Source organism: Aspergillus fumigatus, chromosome 4 (genome assembly GCF_000002655.1).
Source record: "Aspergillus fumigatus Af293 chromosome 4, whole genome shotgun sequence".
NCBI classification, from domain to species: domain Eukaryota; kingdom Fungi; phylum Ascomycota; class Eurotiomycetes; order Eurotiales; family Aspergillaceae; genus Aspergillus; species Aspergillus fumigatus.
The window spans coordinates 1,482,407-1,501,041 of record NC_007197.1 but is presented as its reverse complement, the minus strand read 5'-3'; the positions used below and the strand labels follow the sequence as shown (position 1 = coordinate 1,501,041).

The following is an 18,635-nucleotide window of genomic DNA, read 5'->3' as shown; positions in this document are numbered from 1 at the left end:
GCATACACCAAAGAGGAAACCCAGATTATCATTGTTGATATGTAGCTACAAAACGAACGAAATGCGCTGCCAATCTACTAGGTTTTTGCCTTTCCAAAAAAAAATTTCGCGCAATTCCAAACATTCCGTCATCCGATATGGACGGTAGGAGATTGTAATCTTACAGCTTGAGTATATCTGCACCAGTTTTGGCGATGCCCTCCCGGTCTCTGGCACCATAAACATCAGTGAGGTGGCCCTCTCTACCAATCACCTTGACACCGCCCTTCTTCAACGTTGAGACGATTTGTTGTTTTTCAGCGGCTTTCCCTGATTGTTGTTTTGCAGGGTCAGAGTCAGACTTTCTCTGCTTTTTCTGCCTCCTCCTTAGCTTGGACTTCTCATCGCGCGTCATTTCATCCTTGGCGATAGATTCTCCACTCTTCAGTGTTACTTCTCCAGCAACCTTGCCGTTATCACCCGGAGCGTAAATTTCCTGAGGAGCAAGGGTTGCTGACCCACCAACAGCGCTGCTAGCCGCAGGCTGCGCATCCTCCATCATAATGGTAGGGACATCCGTGATCACATTGATATTTGCTTGAGGAGCCTTTGGTCTGTAATGCCAGTTCGACAGCGTATCCAGACGGTCGCTAATCTCTCTCCAAAGGTTTGAAATCTCAGTATGTTCTCGTAGAAGTTTATGATTCTTGGGGTCGACATAGTTCGGATCAGTAGCCCTGAGATGATCAGATTCAAAGAGCTCGGCCAGGCTCTGTTGAGGTTTGGTGTCTTCCAGCTCAAATCTCACTTTCTTTGCAGTCTGCGCTTCCGGAATTCCAGGACGACGGCGTATTACTTCATCGAACTCCTTCGCCAATATTCGACGCTTAACCAGCTCCTCAATGTACCCAGAAAGTTCCGTCGTAACAACTGGTACCGGCTTTCCAACCCTCTCGAAATCCAAGTCTTCTTCAATCAAGGAATTCATAGGTCTTTCAGCGCCTCGAGCTTCACCAGCAAGCATCCAATCTTTCTTCGCCACATTAGCAGCCTCTAAGCGACGTATCTCGTCGGCAATCCGCGCGCGTTGTTTCTCATGAGCCGAATGCTGTTGTTTAGAACCAGCTAGCTCATTATCGGAAGAATCGTTTCCATCCAGCGACTCATCGTCCTCAAGCAAGTCGCGCCTAACATCAGCAATCGCGCGATCGATGTCAGTTTCCACAGGAGCCCCATGAGGTTGTGTTTTCGGAAGAGGGCGGGTTTTCGTCGAAGTCGCCCTCCGTGGAGGAGGCTCAAAAAAATCTGAGTACTTGATATCACTGGTATTCATCCAATTAGTGGTATCCGCACTAATTGCATATGCGTCGTCATCCTCTGAATCGATGTCATTTTCGATGGCAACGTTATCGAAAGTCGGCCCTTCCTCGTCACTACTGCTCTCACTTCCGTTCTCGAAAGACCGTTTAGACCTCTGTGCTGTTGGTCGTGTGGTTTGGGAAGGCACAGAAACCCCACCAGCTAAGGGGTCGACGTGCCAGTCTATCTCCTCTTCGTCGCTCTCCAAATCGTCATCTATTTCGCCCTTTGCATCTTGCCTCTCGAGAAACTCGGACTGCTTGTTGAATTCGTCAATGGAGAAAAAGCCATCATTCAGTCCGAATGGGTCTTGTACGTAGGTGCCGCGGCTATTGTGGTTATCATTGTCCGACTCTTCCACATCAGTCCTACTATCTCCGTCAGAGCGGCCCTCAGCCATGCTCGGTGATTCTGGTACGGATCCCATATCTTCCCTTTCATCATCAGAAGCAGAGTCGCGGTCTGAACGATCAGCGGCCGAATCTGAAATATCACTAAAATTAGAGATATCTTCAGAGTTCGCCTCCTGCGACAGAAATGGTGACGCTCTTGCGTCTAGAAAAGCTGGTTCGACATGCTGGGCAATCAAAGCGGAATCTTGCTCAATTTCCTGCTTGGCAGAGTCTAGTATTCTTGTGGCCTGTTCCCATATTTGATCTGAAGTAAAACCTTGCACAAACAGTTCCTTCAACTGTAATACATGATGCAGAGTCTCTTGCTCATAATCCGATCGCTTGCGCTTCCGCATAACGCGCTGACGAGCAAGCTGTGCATTGCTGACGGACAGGGCAAGGGAATCCAGAAAGTACTTTGCACAATCAACTGTATTCGCATGCAGCGAGGTTGTCGGGCTAAGAAAAACCCACGGTGTCGATAATGCTGATTCGATAGGCATATTATATCCGTCACGAGTCGACCTGGATGCTGGGCATTGGATTATCGTCTCAGATTGGTCTTGCATTACCGTTTGGTCCATTGCAGAAATGTCTGAGAGGGCATCGGCCCGCGCTGTTGTTTAAATAGAAAAATGATTTTATGTAGAGAGCAAAGAAGAAAGAGACAAATAATGAAGTGCAAAAGAAATAGTCCGAAAATGAGACTGGTGTTTTTTCCTTTAGAGAGAAAAATGAAAATGAAAAACTCTCTGCCAAGCTTCCCGCTCCACTTAAGTCTTACTGGATGGGTTATTGGTATCGAACTAGCGCGGTCCCAAGGCAGATAATGATAATAGAAAATAATACCTTAGTACTCTGTATGACGGAGCACCTCCCTAATAATTCTAATGAATGCTGGGTCACTGACATAATGCTGATCTTCAACCCATCTGCTGCTACCAGCCTGCTGCTAATTGAGATTGTAAAAAAAAAAGGTAATACAAAGACAAATTTCGGAATCTCATTTCACCACCCTAATATAGAAGGTAAAGCACCACTGCAGATGAACCTCAACGTGTAAATATGGCCTTGGATAACTGGGGTGTTTCCCACAATCTGGCTGCCCTAGTACCTCAAAAAGTTCACCAGTGCAAAGCCCTCTGAGGCCAGTACTATATTCTGATCGCGAACTCTGATGAAGTCAAGTGATAACCAGACCTTATCAAATTCTATGGACGTGATGTCTCGCTGACGATTGTCCGGCTCTCAGAGAGCTTTCTCAGAGGACTTCTGAAGGGTTATCAACCACATTTCTCCTCAAATAAAGTGCTCATGACGTTCTGAATCATCACATACGCCAGTTCTTGGTTGCTTGATAACGTCACTTCAAGGAAGCTGTCGCGGCTCACCTGCACAGGAACTTATATGGTCATCACCTAGGCCAGATCGAAGTAATGATTGCGATGTGGTTTGTACGTGCATGGCTATATCTCGAAGATGCTTCGTGGCTCTCAATTCCTGGATTCTTATGTTGCTTGAAAACGTCATCCTGACGCTGTGACATTGCAGCAGACATGGCCGTATGCGCCGGATTTTGTGATGCTATAATTTGACCCGATTATCTTCCTAAATCCCTTTCTCGCGCATTAACTTGTTCGGAAAGCCGCTCCTTACCTCATATAGGCAAGTTGTGGGTTGTCAATTGAGATCGTCCGAATTGCTACTGGATCACCGCCATGCAAGAGTACACGGAAAAGCCAGCAAGCGGTGCTGAATCACAATTTCAGCCTGGTGAGTCCCCATCTTCGAATCAAATTTGGCCATACTCATCAGTACTGCAGGTCACCGGATCCCAATCCAACATCAGAAAAAGCCTGGGCTACAGGCGGAACTCGAGGATCCCAAGCCTGCGTCAACTCGCATACCGACCGACGACTATGGATATCAGACATATAAAGCAGCCGGGAAACTCGCTGGAAAGAGAGCCATCATTACGGGTGGCGACTCTGGGATCGGTCGCGCCGTTGCCATATTGTTTGCAATGGAAGGGGCATCTAGCCTAATTGTATACTTGCCAGAGGAAGAGATAGATGCTCAGGAAACAAAGAGAAGAGTGCAGGAAACCGGAAAAGAATGTCACTGCTTGGCAGTAGATATCCGAAAAAGGGAGAACTGCCAGAAAGTAGTCGACGTCGCCCTTCGGTGTCTGGGAGGAATTGACATTCTGGTGAACAATGCTGCATTCCAGAACATGGTCCAAGACATCAGCGAGCTAGATGAGTATGCTCTGATTTCCCAACAGAGTCTTTTGAGCCCCTCTTCACTACCAGCGCCCCCACAACACACGAGAAGGGAGAGCTCTCCCATTAGCTGATCAAGTTGACCCTCTCCTTAGGGACCAATGGCATCGCACCTTTGACACAAACATCCATCCTTACTATTACTTGTCGAAGTACAGCCTACCACATATGCGATCTGGCGCCACGATCATCAATTGTTCATCTGTTAACCATTATATTGGCCGAGGTGACCTCCTTGACTATACATCTACGAAGGGCGCAATTATTGCGTTCACTCGAGGATTGTCCAACCAACAAATTGGGAAAGGAATTCGAGTCAACTGTGTGTGCCCTGGTCCAAGTATGTTTCGATACCGGATAATTGCAAAGGTTGTCTCTTACATAGGTTCTAGTCTGGACTCCTTTGATCCCATCCACCATGGATACTTCTGCAATGGAACAATTCAGCTCCGTGCCCATGGGTCGCCCGGGCCAACCTAGCGAGGTTGCAACATGCTTTGTTTTCCTTGCAAGTCATGACAGTAGCTACATCTCGGGGCAAAGCCTGCACCCTAATGGCGGTGTCATGGTCAACGGCTAAGCCGTTGTCTCAAGCAATCTTAGGCTCACAACAAAGACGAACAGGTACCTGAAGGCTAGGACGCCAGACCGCTTGAACCATTTACATTCAATGGTTGGTGGCACGTTTGTCAGAAAGAGAGATAGCAAATGAGAAGCCCGTATTATCTGGTAAATTGAGCAAAATCCGAACACGGAAGGCATATCAAGCAAAAGGACACTTCGGCTCATTGAATGCACTGGTATGTCTCCTAGGTACTCAAGAATACAATGCCATAGTCAATATTTTCCAAGGTTTAATGATATCCACCCATTCCTCGAGTACAATATTAACGGCGGTACCACATGCGTGTGATTCTTGTATGTCTCATCTTCTTCTGGAGTTGGAATATTCCATACATCAATGCCTCAGATGTAGGTGGGCCTATATCCCGTCAGCATAGCTCTCACACCAAAAAAATCTCAACTGCGAGTCAAGAGGGAAGATCGACGAACATCCAGGAACATAAACATCGACAGGAACAATCCTATCACATCCTCGTACAACCGAGTAACTGTAATGATAGTAGCCGCCGCCATTCGCACAACTTCCCATGCTGATGACCCAGCGTGGATCAGGCATCTGATCGTAAACTTGTCGAAGGGCTGGTGCCATTTTGTTGGTCAATGTACCAGCCACAATCATCACATCTGACTGGCGAGGTGAAGCTCTAAAAATAATTCCCAGGCGATCTTGGTCGTATCTAGGTGTCGACAGATGCATCATCTCGACAGCACAACAGGCGAGACCGAAGGTCATCGGCCACAAGGAGCTTTGGCGGGCCCAATTGGCGACTTGGTCAAGTGTGGTACTACACGACAGTGTCAGGACGACCAGGCATTTAGTATGCATGCACGTAAAAGATGCGGGACACGAACAGGACATATTGCATTGCACCCTCTTTCTTTTCCTGGCTCGGCAAGGGCACCTCCTTTCGAACCTTTCCAGATGCAGTCAAAGGCTGTCCGGACTGCGCCTGATGCTCGAGTGCCGTCGCTGATTTGACTGGAGAGGTGGACAGCAATGCAAGCTGCTGAGCTCTGAACGGGAATGGAACTGTAACTGATCGCGCTATATCAAATGAGCGACGAATGACAGGAGACAGAAAAATAGACGTACCGCGGAGCGCGCCCAGAACGGCGCGCCTAGATGTAGAGAGCATACTGGATAATACTTCTGCCTTGTCCGTGCGCCTGTTACTCAGATAAAGAAGTAGTTGGTACTGGAGGGGAACAGAACCTCTGTTGCTCAAAGGCCCAGTGGCAATGAAATGGTTGAGATACAGGTTGCGAGTGTTCCGTTCCGGTTCCAAACTAGGAAGGTAACGCCGTTGCGCCGAAAATGACCGAGCCTATCGCCGCTCTAGCTTAGTAAATAAAAAACAGTTCTGTTTCAAGTTCAACGTTCTCTGTCTTCAAAGTTCGAACCCCAAGTGGTAATAATATCTATCGCCCATCAGATCATACTCCGGAGTATGTCTAGTCGCAGAAAACCCTACGATGATGACATTCGTTTTGATTTGTCACATTTGGTTCATTAATACTTGATCTATCCTGCCAGGGCTTGTTATAATGGGAATTAATTTTAACTGTAGAAAGTTCACTCGATTTGACCATTACTTGAGCGTATCTAGACTGCATTGATTCTGCCTACAATCTTTCGTTTATTAATCCAGAGATTCCGTTCACAAATATGAGGAGAGAGTCTGTTGTGGATGCTGTGTTTCAATTCAGTAGAAGTGGGTGACTGCTACCCGGGCTTATCAGTACCGGGGTGCCCTCATTAAAATGAGGCAAGGACAAAGATTAAGCGGGTCCTCCTGTACTGCTGGAAACAGTGCTCTGCAATCCCCTTCCTCCGCCGTCAGTCTAATCTCCTGCCTAGTCATTTTCCATTTGTAGTACTTCCATCGACCTTTGACTCAAGGAGCTAATAGAGCCTCGCACACGCAAAGCGATGTCAGGCCCCAGGATTGCCTGCATATGCGTGATTGGAAAGGCTGTGAGACGATCCATTGCAATTTGATGCCTCTACTAATTTTCTCAAAGGACAATCCTCTCCATATCTCAATGTTCCCACCGTACCAAGACTCCATTGTAAATTTCTCTTTCTACTTGAACGCATGCCTTGATATTTTTGAGATACGGCAGAAAAAGACTTCAGTCGGCCAGGATCTGGGCCTGTTGCATGCGATCGATGAGCGACTAGCCGCGTATGGCTGGTTGACAACCACTGGGGTGAAGTTCTTGATCGTGGTGGATACAATAGGGCAACCAACACATGTTGGGGCCGAAAGTTTAGGCATCGGTGCGATGGCGACATTGAGGGAATCGGACTTGAAGCCGGCACGTTTCTACCATTTTAGCTTGCAACGCAGTCGAGGCCTGCAAGGTTCAAGGAAGCACTAACGTCGAATGATAGGCTTTCCGAGCGCTGCAAACTGCATATGTTCAACTGTTACAAAACCCATTTTTCTTTCCGGACGATTACACGCCTACTGCGAAGACCACAGCATCGAGTTCGAATGCATCGCAAATCGTCGACCGAAAGTTCATTGCGGCTGTCAAGCGTATCGGCGATACCTGGGCTCCGGGAATGGCTGGGCTCTGAGCTCTCTTAGCCCCTAAACCTTTTGGAGACAAATCAAACATATCAATGCTCCTGGAATGGCCAAAAACCCCCCGACAAATATACAGGCTTTTCTGTATGAAGCATAGCGGACAGGCGTTGTGATTCACGTTGCTCTGCCTGATCATCCAGGACTTACACAACCACGGACGAATTTGTGAGCGAACTTCACCCTAAGGCAACTTTTGGACCTCGCCAACTTGTCTTAAGGAATGCGGAAATGAAGCTTATACCTGACTTCATGCGAGATGCATTGAAGATTGAGCAGCATAAGAAATACGAGCTAGCGCTTCTCCAATTTCTTGCTGGGCCAGGGACCAAGCCGATCATACATGGTTACCCAATCTACCCTCGCTGAGCATAACTCATGATTGTACTGAGTAGGAAGTGAATCTCGTTTTGACAGCGCAATGAGAAACGCAGTTGAATAGCGAGACAACGTCGCAGAAGGTAGTGCTGGTTGTTCTAAGCAAAGAACAACTTCAGGGTGATCCAGACCAGCCAAGAAAACTGCCGCAAAACTTGACCTGATGTTTCCTAGACGTTAGAGTGGCTGAGCAGGTTATCTTATCTCTCTAGCTGCAGATTATTTGTTTCAAATTACAACCTTCTCGAAAGAATATGGCACTGTGACTGCCTGTGGAAAGTGTGGAATTAAGGCCATCAAAGCACCGGGCTACATTTTGGATGGAAATTTTGCGTGTAAACTCCGGCGACTTATCAGTAAATTTCGTACGTAATGGGCAAGACTCGTTTGGATCGATACAAATGAATAGTGCGTATATTATCGGGGAAACGCATATTCATTGGGTTAAGACGTCAATTTCAGTGTTTTGCAGCGCCATCAAAACATTCTCCAGCTCTCGGGGATCACTAAGAGCCCAAACGCCACCTCCTTTGGTGTTGATTTTGCCAACTTCCTTGCCGACCAGATTTCTGCCGACCTTGCCTGGCCCTATGCCAATCCATCTTTTGACTCCTCGATCTTGGTCAAGATAGCGAATACTGTCCCACCATTTAACGGTTTCAACACACTGTCTAGACAAAAGGTTTTTCAAATCGTCCCTTGATTCAAAAGGTAAACCTGAGACGTTTGATATACACGGCAGCTGGGAGGGGAATTCAATGTCGATGTGTTCTAGTTCATGTCTCATGTACCCTGCAGCTGGCGCCATGATGGGATTGTGGAACGGGCTTTCGCTCTTCAACCTCACAGCACGTGGGTCGTGGCCACCAAATTGGCGAAGCTGGATGAGAAGAGTCGTGATCCTATGAATGCTCCCACTTAATACTATTTGGTTTTTGGAGTTGATGTTGGCAATCATAACTTGTTGGATTGTGGGTAATCCGTGACTCGAATCGTCCTTTAAGTCTGGGGAAGGATGACCAGTGAATTCATGTATGGCCGAAAGTAAAGATTCGAGATGAGCCGGCTCACAGATTAGAGCTACCATGCCATAGTCTTCTCCGGATTGTTTAGAGGCTTGACGGGTGCATTCGGCCATAATCTCCGCCCGACGGCGAACCAATCTTAGCGCATCTCTGAACTTAAGATAGCCACCAGCGACTAGAGCAGAGAACTCGCCCAAGCTATGTCCAAGTGTTACATTCACACGAGATTTCGTGTCGAAACCAAATTCCTTCTCCAATATGCGAAGGATTAATATGGACGTCGCCATGATAGCAGGTTGGGAATTCTCAGTCTTGTTTAGCTCGCAATTTGGGCCATTTGCTATAGTTCGAGACAGGTTGAATCCTAAAGTGTCGTCCATCTCATCTAAGAATGGTCTGGCCGTGCCAGGAAAATTGTCAACCCAGGAGTTAGCCATTCCCACACGCTGCACGCCATGACCTGGACCTATATCAGTATCAGGAATACGGATCTCTGGAGTAGACGGTATGACAAACCGGGAAAGAATAGAGCTGTGTGCAATCTTGTTGTGGTGGAGTGCGGACAGATACTTTGGCGATGGGGGCTCAGCCTTGAGATTGAGCGACCACAGACATAGCGGATGGCAGTGGTGTATCTCAGACTGAGGAATAGCAACATGATTTAGTGATTATAAACGCATAATAATTATTCAGGCTCGGAACAAGCATATTGGATATAATAATATGTGGGCATTATGAACGGTGTCAATTAGAGGTGTATTATGACACAGGAGCGTCCAATAGATGAGAATTACTCTTGATAAAGAGCCAGTTGACTCTATCGAAGGCTTCGGTCCAGTCAAATCATGTGACTAAAAGCAAAAGCATGACAATATGTTACCTCTGTTGTACAATGTACTAGCAATAAGTAAGGCAGTTACGACTACTACAGGCTTGTAAACTTACTACCAGGTACTTATGTCAATTAACATCCACATATTACTATCAAAAATTTCGATCCTCAAATTAATGTAACTAGTACGCCATAATACTAATTTTCTCAAAAGAGAGGGGGAAAAAAAAAAAGAGAGAGAGAGAGAGAGAAATGCAGTAAACTGCGAAGCTAGCTACTATTGCTGCATATATTAATAATAATATGGATGCTTCTTGTCTCATTGTGATACCGAAATCGTAATACACGCTTTGTAGAATCAAGAATTGACTGATACCTCTATGGCCTTTCCAAGGTTGTTATTCTAGCACGTCTATTATGTACATACCATGCGACACAGCAACTGTTACATATCCATGTCTTCTATGTTCTGTCCTTCGACGTAATTGGAGTACTGAGTTTCTTCTTAATATTTATCCGTGTTTGATATGTTTGATATCCAACATGGAGCTCACAGGGCATGACCGCCTTCTCATATCTACCAAACTCACAACATATACTTTGTTTTTGCTTGTTTGATAAAATATGAGGAGCGGTAGGCCTTGTTGCATCAATCCTGCTGTCCCTAAGTCCTACCTTCGTGATTAAATTTACTGCATCACTATTGTCACCTAGATGCGCGTACCGGATTTAGCAACAGAAGTTATCATTCTGTCGTGATACATCGACAACCTCCCTAAAACAATGTTTGTACCAAAAGCAGGACTCTCCTCCGTGGCCTCGTTGCGCAACCCACGAAGACGTCAGCGCACTAGCTCCGATGAGTCTATGAAGCAACCAGATGCTAAAAGACAACGTTCTGCGCTGCGTAGTGAGAGTCCTGGGCATTCCTCGGAGGCTCAGTCAGACTTTAAGAAAAGATTACCGAAACATCCAGGACTTGATACCGGAGATGTGTCCGACCCAACGGTTACGAAGAAACCTGGCGTGCAAAAGTCGCTGCCAGTGAGATCACTGAATGAATTGAAGCTACCACCAAATGAGGTCAACACAACTGTTGTGCTTGTAAGTCTGCTATGTGTTTAACGCAACAAGATTCTTGCATTCCCTTGTTGTCCTCGCCGGGTGTTGTTTAGTTTTTCATTAACGCTAAAGACTTTTGAAGTCCAAAACAGATTTCTACACGGTCTCTCAACTTCCTGCTTTTCCGGACCAGATCCGTGGCCTACAATCAGGCAAGTTATGGACATTCCCGTCAAAGCCAGTGTATTAATCTGTTTTTGTAGATTTTCGAGGTATTTTTGGGACAGCGAATGGCTATGCATTGGCCTTGACAGCATCGCATGCTATTATCTGGCCATATTCTCCCTCTGCATCAGCATCGTCGCCCGTGGATGTCTTTACACTTACAATTCCCGAATCTTGCCGAGAATCTCATGGTGCACCCCCCCTTGGGACTTTCCTTTCGTCCGCAAATGGCGAAATACCAGGCTTAATGGTAGTCATGCCGTACACAGGAAGAATTATCTACTGGGAGACCATATCACATGCTGGATCCCTTGGGCTACCAAGACAAAAACAAAGTGGGCTTCAAGGTCATGTACCTGGCTTGCTCCCAAGTGAATATGTTACTGATGTGATAAATTGCGAGCCCTCCGGTGTAATTGTCACGTTTTCATCGGGAAGGGTCGCTCACATTACCTTTAGGGATTCTCAAGGGAGGCCCACCGTGATGGCCAATTTTCTTCGGAATTCAAGCAGCAGTAGTGGGCTACTGAATGGCATAAAAAGCGTCTTCAGTGGTGGTTGCTGGAGGAAGGATGTCGCTGCAGTAAAGGCTGCCCGTTCGCATCAACGAGGGCAGCGGGACATCATTGTTGGCACAACGACAGGAGTGTTTGAGATCTGGGACACTCATTGGAGTAACGGGAGCATAATGAAGAAACAGTTTGATATCAGACAGGACCTGTGCCGCTCTTTGGGTCGAAAGCACACAGAAGTGGCCAGTGATACAGATCTAAAGATCTTAGATTTTGCCCTTTTGTCCTGCGGAGATAATGCGCAAGATCTACAGCATAGTGGGGCAGAGTCGTGGCGACTTTGTCTGGTTGTGGCGCCTTCTCGGGAGACAGGTCGTCGATGCATATCTGTGGTGCAGCTCTTGCTTTCAGAAGAAGTTCATGTCTTGGCTGCCAGTTCCATAGACTTGAGCTTTTCTACATTGTCTAACGCACCGCAGCCCAACATCAAGTTACATGTAGCCACAGTGAGCCAGACAGCCTTTATTGTGATTGACCAATCGGTGTTACTGCTCTCGTTGGGCTCATATGGTGACTCGCCCACCTCGCAACTCTTACTAGACTCTGGTCGACTTCCCTCTCCTTTCAATGACCATATCACCTTTCGATCCGGAGCTGACTACAAGCTACTGGGCAGCGGCTGTGAGGATGAAACGGGTGAAGGATCTTCCTCCGCATGCTTGGTCATGGTTCGAAATTTTGGGGTCATTCGAATCGCAGTGAGGCCTCGACAAAGCGCAGGCAATGAGATTGAAGATGCTCAAATCACAGCTAAAACCAAAATCGAACAAGCCGTATTCTACGGCGCGAGGCCAGGCAACCCACTCGATCTAACTGACAAAGGCGGCTTCGACTTTAGTCCCCAGGAGATCGAGGAAGCTGCACTTGAAATTTGCGGAGAATTGCTGCGGTCTACCTCGCATTATATTCCCGCCACGTCGGTCACTCTAGAACAGAACTTGAAATTACGAGCAAAAGCTCTAGATGATCTTGCGAGTCTGTTACTGCAGCATAAGAAACCTTTGCATCGTCAAACCTGGTACGAGCTATTGTGGGGTGCAGAGAAACTTGCTGCACAAAGGGCCCTGTGGAAATCTGAGGATAAGGCGAGGCGGGCAATGGGCCAAGGGAATACGTTTTTGGCTCATGTGATTGGGTCGATGAATGAAAAATTCAAAACAAAATCTGAGGATTATGAGGACAAAGATAATGTGCGCGACTGGTTTCTTTTTGACACGTTTCGAATGGAACATATTATTCCCTGGATCTTCAAGGCGCTCAAACTTCAGAAGGGGATTTCAACGAAGCAGGGCCGGAGGGTATTAGAAGAAATCGTCCAAGCCAGTGAGCTTTCCTTGGCCGTCTTGGAGACAGCTTTTCGGTTTCGTGATGAGCACGCTCGTCAGTACGGGCTTGAAGACGAGCACATAGAGGATGGCGTGTTGTCGTCTGGCTATGATGGTCTCTCTGAGTTCTGGACGTCTCGAGATATTGTTTTTCTTGAAACGGGACATCTTCTGGATCTAGAACTCGATACATGTAGGGCATGGACCCAACAAGCAACGACTTCTTTGGATCTACGGGAGCAGAAGCTCGTCCGGCAAATTGCAGAAAACAGCGCCCGCCAACTCCGTGTGCTCAGTTTAATGCACTACGAAAGAGTCAGGTGGCTTTCCTCACAGGATAATCCCAAATCAGTCGATGAGGGCATTGAACTTGAGCAAACATATACCAAGCAGCGCAGGTGGCAGCTATTCAAGTTGGCTGGCATTGGGCAGCTAGAAGACGCAATTTCTTTGGCAGAGAAATTCCGGGACATGAGTGCTTTGGTAGAACTCATCATTGAGCTTCAGGATCAGACATTGGCGGACTCGGAACATGCCGAAAATGTCACCAACTATGAATCAGAACAGCTCGGTAGGAGAATCTCGACGTACTTCGAGAAGTTCGGCGAACCCTGGGCTGATGCCTTCTTCACTCGCCAAATATCGATGGGTCAATCAGAGATTCTGTTCACAATGAGAAGGTTTCAACCTTTCATCAACCGCTTCTTGCATAAAAATCCGACCTACGCTCGGCTCTGTTGGATTAATGATGCGATCGGTGAGGATAACTATGAAGCGGCTGCTCGATCGTTGGAGACCTTGGCTCTCGAGCGTGAATCAGATTTGTGGTGTCATCGCGTTGAGTTGTCCTTGTCTAAACTTGCCACGCTAGCAGCCTGGGAAGAAAGCAGTGCAGCTGCCAAGCCTATCTTTGGAAATGAGATAAAACGCCTAGAGGACTTGGCTGAATTAGATGCTGTCCAAGAAGTTGTCTATGCTTATATGATGCCAGCTTTGCAGGGCGCGATTGATCAAAAAGCCGAAACTGAACTAGCAATTGACCAGTTCGGAAGATTTGTGAATGACACCCCATCGCTCCACGAAGTACTATCTGCCTTACTCACTAAAGTGATCAGCCGGCAAATCCTCAGGGTTGACCAGTTGGTTGATTTGTTGACACTGATCGATGGCGGCCAGGTTTCGGAGGAAACGCAGAATGAATTCATTGGCAAGGAATTCTACCTGGCTCTGCGGGTAATTCGATTGAACTCTTCCACCCAGGAGGGTCCTCTCTACTGTATCCCTCTGCAGAAGCTTGTGTGGCGCAGATGCATGATCAGAGATGATTGGCAATTGGAGAAAAATGCTGACAACACAGATCATGAACCTGGAGATCACATGCACTGTGTCTCTCTTCTTCGCACACTCACACTTTGTTTAAGAGATAGTAAGCATATCTCCCAAGTTTGACTATGTGTATACTGATCAAACTCAACTCGCAGAACACTGCGCGGACGCAGATCCTTGTCCACTCTATGTACCATCCTCGCCGCTGGATGTAGTGCTTAATGAGTCAGATCTCGATTTTATTTTGTCGTCATACCCACAAGAGCAGCGCAATAGGATTTGCCGCGATCTGAGCAAGGAAAATGATATACTTCTCCAACGGATTGAAGAGGGAAAACTCGAGTTCTGGTACCGGAAACTCCTTATCTCTGCGGAGGAGGCGGTTTCATCTTCAGCTAGTCATTCAACTGGCGCTTTGGTGCAGTTCAGCGATGGTCTACAGGCACACCATTCGGAAACAGGATCTCCTTCCACAAGAGCGCAGTTGTCGTGGCTTTAATCATGTTTCTCGGCTTCTGCAATACTTGGGGATAAACACAGCGGCATGAACTAATGTTCAATAGTTGGCCTGTACAATTGATATAAGTCTGCTATTTGCCGGCTCAACTCGCACCTGTAAGAGGACGTTCTTGTTATTTGAATACTTGAGGCCATATCCACACGCGGGCGAGACTGCTCTGGAGACTGCTCTGAATTTTTAAGTATTCTTATTACATTGATGCTCGGCTCGTTTGTCCAAATTTGTGAATTATCGGGGCTCTCAGATTACAGTTGTCAGCATTTGCAGATATTCTTGATGGGTAGTTATCATCTAGCAACGGTATAAAGGACCTGAAGGAAGACCTATCGATTTGGTATTGTAGCCTTTCATTTCTCTACTCACTCCTGTACTGGTCCATCCGCCTCGGTTAATCCCATTATGGATAAGAGGTTCCGCCCCCTGTCTGGTCTTAGATGTTATTGGTGTTAGTTTGACCACTTTCATTTCGGTCGGGGATCATCGAGTCCCCTTGCTCGATAGAGTCATTCTGTGGACCGTGGAGGCGATGCTCAAAGACTGGATCTGGTTCAATGGTCTCGAACTTCGTTCTAAAATCCGCCATGCCTTGGCTACTGCTGTTTGAATGGCGACGAGCGTTCGTGAAGGTATAATCATAGTCTTGGACTTCTTCACCAGAGCGGCCCCTTGCGCACTGTTAGGCGGTGTTCTTGCATACAAACCCATGATGTAAAAGGACAGTTGAAGCTATATGACAGGGACTCTAACCAGTTTCCCTTTCCTCCTCCATCTTTTTTCGTCTTCTTAGGATCAGCGTCAATGGGCCCAGATTTTGCAAAATACCGAGGGATATGCTCATGTGAGGCTGCCATTCCGTCACTGAGTCCTGAGTGATCCCGGCCGTTGAGCTTGTGAGAACGCGTCACTGAGACTTGCATTAGCATAGCTCGTCACATTGACCAATGGTAACTACTGTTCCAACAGATCACCTCTTTCATCGGGGGATCTGTGTGTTGAGATCTGCTTACTATTATAGAGAAGCTATTTGGGTGAGCACTTTGATCGGACTGAGAACGGATTGGGAAGTACACTAGGAGGGAGGAATATATCATTAGCGAAACGGAGATACCGAACCAGCTGGTGTGAGCTATAGTTGTGTTTGAGTGCAGGAAAGAGCAGGTATTCAGACCACCTGCATTTGTTGACTGTAACATGGGCATACCTTGGAAGTCCCTTATGAGGTTTCTGTTAACAGCGAACACAAGAAATTTCAGAGGGAATGGTTATTATGGACAGAATAGTACAGGGAGTTAAACCCTAGACGGATACAAGAGCAAATCCAGACTTAGGCGACAGTCAAGTATAGTTAGAATCTCATTAAACCGTTGCTATACAAGGACAATGATGTTCAATCCAGTTGGAGGGTTGGAGCTCGGATTTGTTGTTTAATTTATGGAATCTAGCTTCAGCTAGAACACCCCATGACCTCATACATGGTAGTAAAACGCGGGGTAAGGACATCCTAAAGTGGTAGTCTTATACCCACTTAACCATAGAAAGGCAGTCCAGAAAGATAGCAGCCATCCAATGATAGCATAAAGACAAGAGAACATCCCAGATAGCGAAGAGATTATTGGGGTAATGAAGTAAACCCCCTGTGCCAAATCAAAGACGTAGAGTTGAGCGAAATTTGATTTGAAAACACGCCAAGAACCGACGCCAATTCTGAATACGCTAGATTAACTGCACAGCAGGATAAGTGTCATCTCCTCTTGTTGTCAACTTGCATGTTGCGGGGAGGCCATGTGCCTCCTATTCTGTCTCTCACTGTTTCTGAGGTATACAAGGACCTGCACCCTATCGAATCTTCACGGTCCAGTAATTCCAGCCGACTAGCTCGCAAGTTGGCACCACCTGGTGTAGCAATGCTGGGTATGCCTAGTGCTACATAATATTATAGCTCTTTTACCGCTATGGCAGCTTAGCATCTACTATGTATTCTGTATATTAAATCATTGGGGCTCCACCATGGGGGAATGCGCCAGTAGCAAAACTTAATTCATTCTATTAGCGTTAGCTCACACATTACTAATTATTTCTTAATTACCTAGTAAAGCCCAGCTCCCCGCTTCTTAGTCTTCATGAACACACCCAGCCAATCTATCAAAATGTCCCAAGCAAACAAAGACGGGTTATCTACGAATTATATGCAAGTATGTTCTATAATATTATTCGCACCATCATAGTCAGGAAATGAAGCCTTGAACAATGTTACTGCAAAACCATAGCACACGAACCTGGAAGAGTCATCAAATAGACCCAACCCGAGCGCTAACAGTATCCAGGTCCTGAAGGATATCTCTTCGTACGTGGCTCACCTGAGACTCAAATCTGACAGAGTTTTCTGACCTCTGTAAGGGGTGAAAAAGCAGCTGAAGTACTCGAAGACCATTTGACAAACCTGGAATCCCAGCTGGACAAGCTTCTTGCTGCCGTTGAGAGCAACAATGAATCCCAGTGTGATGATGGCAATAGCAATCATCATACAAAGGCAAATTTTCACGAAGCTGAGTTATCTATGAATAGCCGCTCCAGATGAAATTGGCCATCTGCTTCCTTTTCGATGACGCCGACTTCAGTGATGATGCCATCGATGAGTGTTGAGGGAGTAACATCGAATGCTGGATTCCAGACGTCGATACCCTTTGCAGCAATGTGCACAGTTTCCAACTTCACAATATCAGCTGGATGATCTCCATCGACAGGACCTCTGATTTTGGTGACTTCAGCTGATGGCCGTTCCTCAATGACGATATCTTCACCTGATTTGGTGCCGAGATCAATTGTCGTAAGTGGCGCGGCGACAAGGAATTTCACGCCGTGATATTTGGCTAGTACTGCTAAACCATATGTACCTATTTTGTTGGCTGTGTCTCCATTGGCTGCCACTCTGTCTGCCCCAACCACGATTGCGTCCACTTCAGCTTTCGTACTAGCAAGCAGTGCAGCTACCATTGAGTCGGTTATCAATGTAGCAGGGAGTCTATCATGGACAAGTTCGAAAGCTGTCAGGCGGCTGCCTTGGTTGTAAGGCCTAGTCTCGGTGCAATATGCATGTTCCAGTGCTTTTTTTGAAGCCAACGATCGTATCACACCCAGTGCTGTTCCATAGCCCGAAGTTGCAAGCGAGCTGATAGAATCCATTCAGTACTCAATTAACAAAATCATCGTGGTAAATGCTTACCCAGTGTTACAATGCGTCAGGACCGTAGCTGTTGACTTGTGCCTTGCAAGTGCATGCTTGATAATCCACTCTGCACCATTTTGACCAATCTTCATATTATCGTCCAGGTCCTTGGTCATCATTTCCTCTGCAGCCCGGATGAAAGCCTCCGCAACAGTACGCCCAGTTGCACCAGGGGTATCCGCATGACCTGAAATGGTTGATTCGAGTTTGCGAGCAGCATCACTGAGGTTGACAGCAGTTGGTCTGCTGCTCACTAGGTAATCCAACTTTTCCCGGATAAAAAGTTTCACCTCTTCTGCTCTCGATGATAGTTTATCGTGGATTATGAGTGTATTCAACTCCGAGGCGAGTGCGAGGGCTGCAACTATTGCAATGGCTGGTGCGCCCCTGACTCTCATTTCCTTGATTGCATGCCAGGCGTCTTCAGATGTCCGGATTGTAATAAACTTTTCCACGTATGGAAGCTGTAGCTGGTCAATGATGGCTAACTTGCCATGGCTATACCTGATTGCTTGTAAAATTGACGCCATTGGTACAGCAATTGCCGCTGCTGGATCTGTATGGTAAATTTGAGTATGGCGAGTAATTGGATGAGGAGATTTTGTATGGGATTGATTCTAGGGTCTTAATAGAAACACACCCCCCATCTTAGTGGCACACCCCCCTATCTTAGAAAAACAGCCCTCCAGCTTAGTCACACACTCCCTTGCTGTAATTAGTTAGTTAGACTCTATATTATATAATCTCTAAAACTGTATAAGCACTAGGGCTAGGGCTAATCTCTAGGGCATCTCTATAGGGCATTATAACTATACGATGTAATTACTTTATATTTTAATATAGAAGATATGCATAATTTTACACTAAAATAGCTACTTCTAGTAGCTTATCTTTAGTAGACTATAGTACCTCTAATA

At 46.5% G+C, this 18,635-nt stretch overlaps 7 protein-coding genes across 7 annotated transcripts; 3 read left to right on the top strand and 4 right to left on the bottom strand.

Moving 5' to 3' along the window:
• Positions 1-160: 160 nt before the first annotated feature.
• Positions 161-2,314, bottom strand: AFUA_4G05880 (rRNA-processing protein MPP10; the record flags this gene model as incomplete). Its single annotated transcript, XM_747143.1, has 1 exon — positions 161-2,314. One exon carries the CDS (start codon positions 2,312-2,314, stop codon positions 161-163), a length of 2,154 nt encoding a protein of 717 aa, XP_752236.1.
• Positions 2,315-2,552: 238 nt separating this feature from the next.
• On the top strand, positions 2,553-4,592 carry AFUA_4G05870 (oxidoreductase, short-chain dehydrogenase/reductase family; the record flags this gene model as incomplete). Its single annotated transcript, XM_747144.2, has 5 exons — positions 2,553-2,707; positions 2,765-3,503; positions 3,554-3,992; positions 4,108-4,352; positions 4,405-4,592. The coding sequence occupies exons 2-5, from the start codon at positions 3,449-3,451 to the stop codon at positions 4,590-4,592; spliced, it is 927 nt and encodes a 308-aa protein (XP_752237.1). The 5' UTR covers positions 2,553-2,707; positions 2,765-3,448.
• A 199-nt stretch (positions 4,593-4,791) lies between these two features.
• AFUA_4G05860 (NuoB/complex I 20 kDa subunit family protein) lies at positions 4,792-5,906 on the bottom strand. The gene is made up of 4 exons (XM_077804559.1): positions 5,730-5,906; positions 5,489-5,681; positions 5,066-5,421; positions 4,792-4,994 (listed from the first exon to the last, which is right to left on the bottom strand). Exons 1-4 carry the CDS (start codon positions 5,770-5,772, stop codon positions 4,900-4,902), a joined length of 687 nt encoding a protein of 228 aa, XP_077660706.1. The 5' UTR covers positions 5,773-5,906; the 3' UTR covers positions 4,792-4,899.
• A 483-nt stretch (positions 5,907-6,389) lies between these two features.
• On the top strand, positions 6,390-7,395 carry AFUA_4G05855 (uncharacterized protein). Its single transcript, XM_001481505.2, has 2 exons — positions 6,390-6,611; positions 6,659-7,395. Exons 1-2 carry the CDS (start codon positions 6,567-6,569, stop codon positions 7,016-7,018), a joined length of 405 nt encoding a protein of 134 aa, XP_001481555.1. The 5' UTR covers positions 6,390-6,566; the 3' UTR covers positions 7,019-7,395.
• Positions 7,396-8,041: 646 nt separating this feature from the next.
• Positions 8,042-9,426, bottom strand: AFUA_4G05850 (ACP S-malonyltransferase; the record flags this gene model as incomplete). The annotated part of the gene is made up of 2 exons (XM_077804558.1): positions 9,147-9,426; positions 8,042-9,090 (listed from the first exon to the last, which is right to left on the bottom strand). Exons 1-2 carry the CDS (start codon positions 9,286-9,288, stop codon positions 8,042-8,044), a joined length of 1,191 nt encoding a protein of 396 aa, XP_077660705.1. The 5' UTR covers positions 9,289-9,426.
• Positions 9,427-9,805: 379 nt separating this feature from the next.
• Positions 9,806-16,433, top strand: AFUA_4G05840 (putative nuclear pore complex subunit Nup133). The gene is made up of 4 exons (XM_747147.2): positions 9,806-10,566; positions 10,667-10,736; positions 10,788-14,072; positions 14,128-16,433. The coding sequence occupies exons 1-4, from the start codon at positions 10,246-10,248 to the stop codon at positions 14,469-14,471; spliced, it is 4,020 nt and encodes a 1,339-aa protein (XP_752240.2). The 5' UTR covers positions 9,806-10,245; the 3' UTR covers positions 14,472-16,433.
• Positions 16,434-16,458: 25 nt separating this feature from the next.
• On the bottom strand, positions 16,459-18,398 carry idi2 (S-methyl-5-thioribose-1-phosphate isomerase). Its single transcript, XM_747148.2, has 2 exons — positions 17,716-18,398; positions 16,459-17,661 (listed from the first exon to the last, which is right to left on the bottom strand). The coding sequence occupies exons 1-2, from the start codon at positions 18,246-18,248 to the stop codon at positions 17,031-17,033; spliced, it is 1,164 nt and encodes a 387-aa protein (XP_752241.1). The 5' UTR covers positions 18,249-18,398; the 3' UTR covers positions 16,459-17,030.
• Between the last annotated feature and the right edge of the window lie 237 nt (positions 18,399-18,635).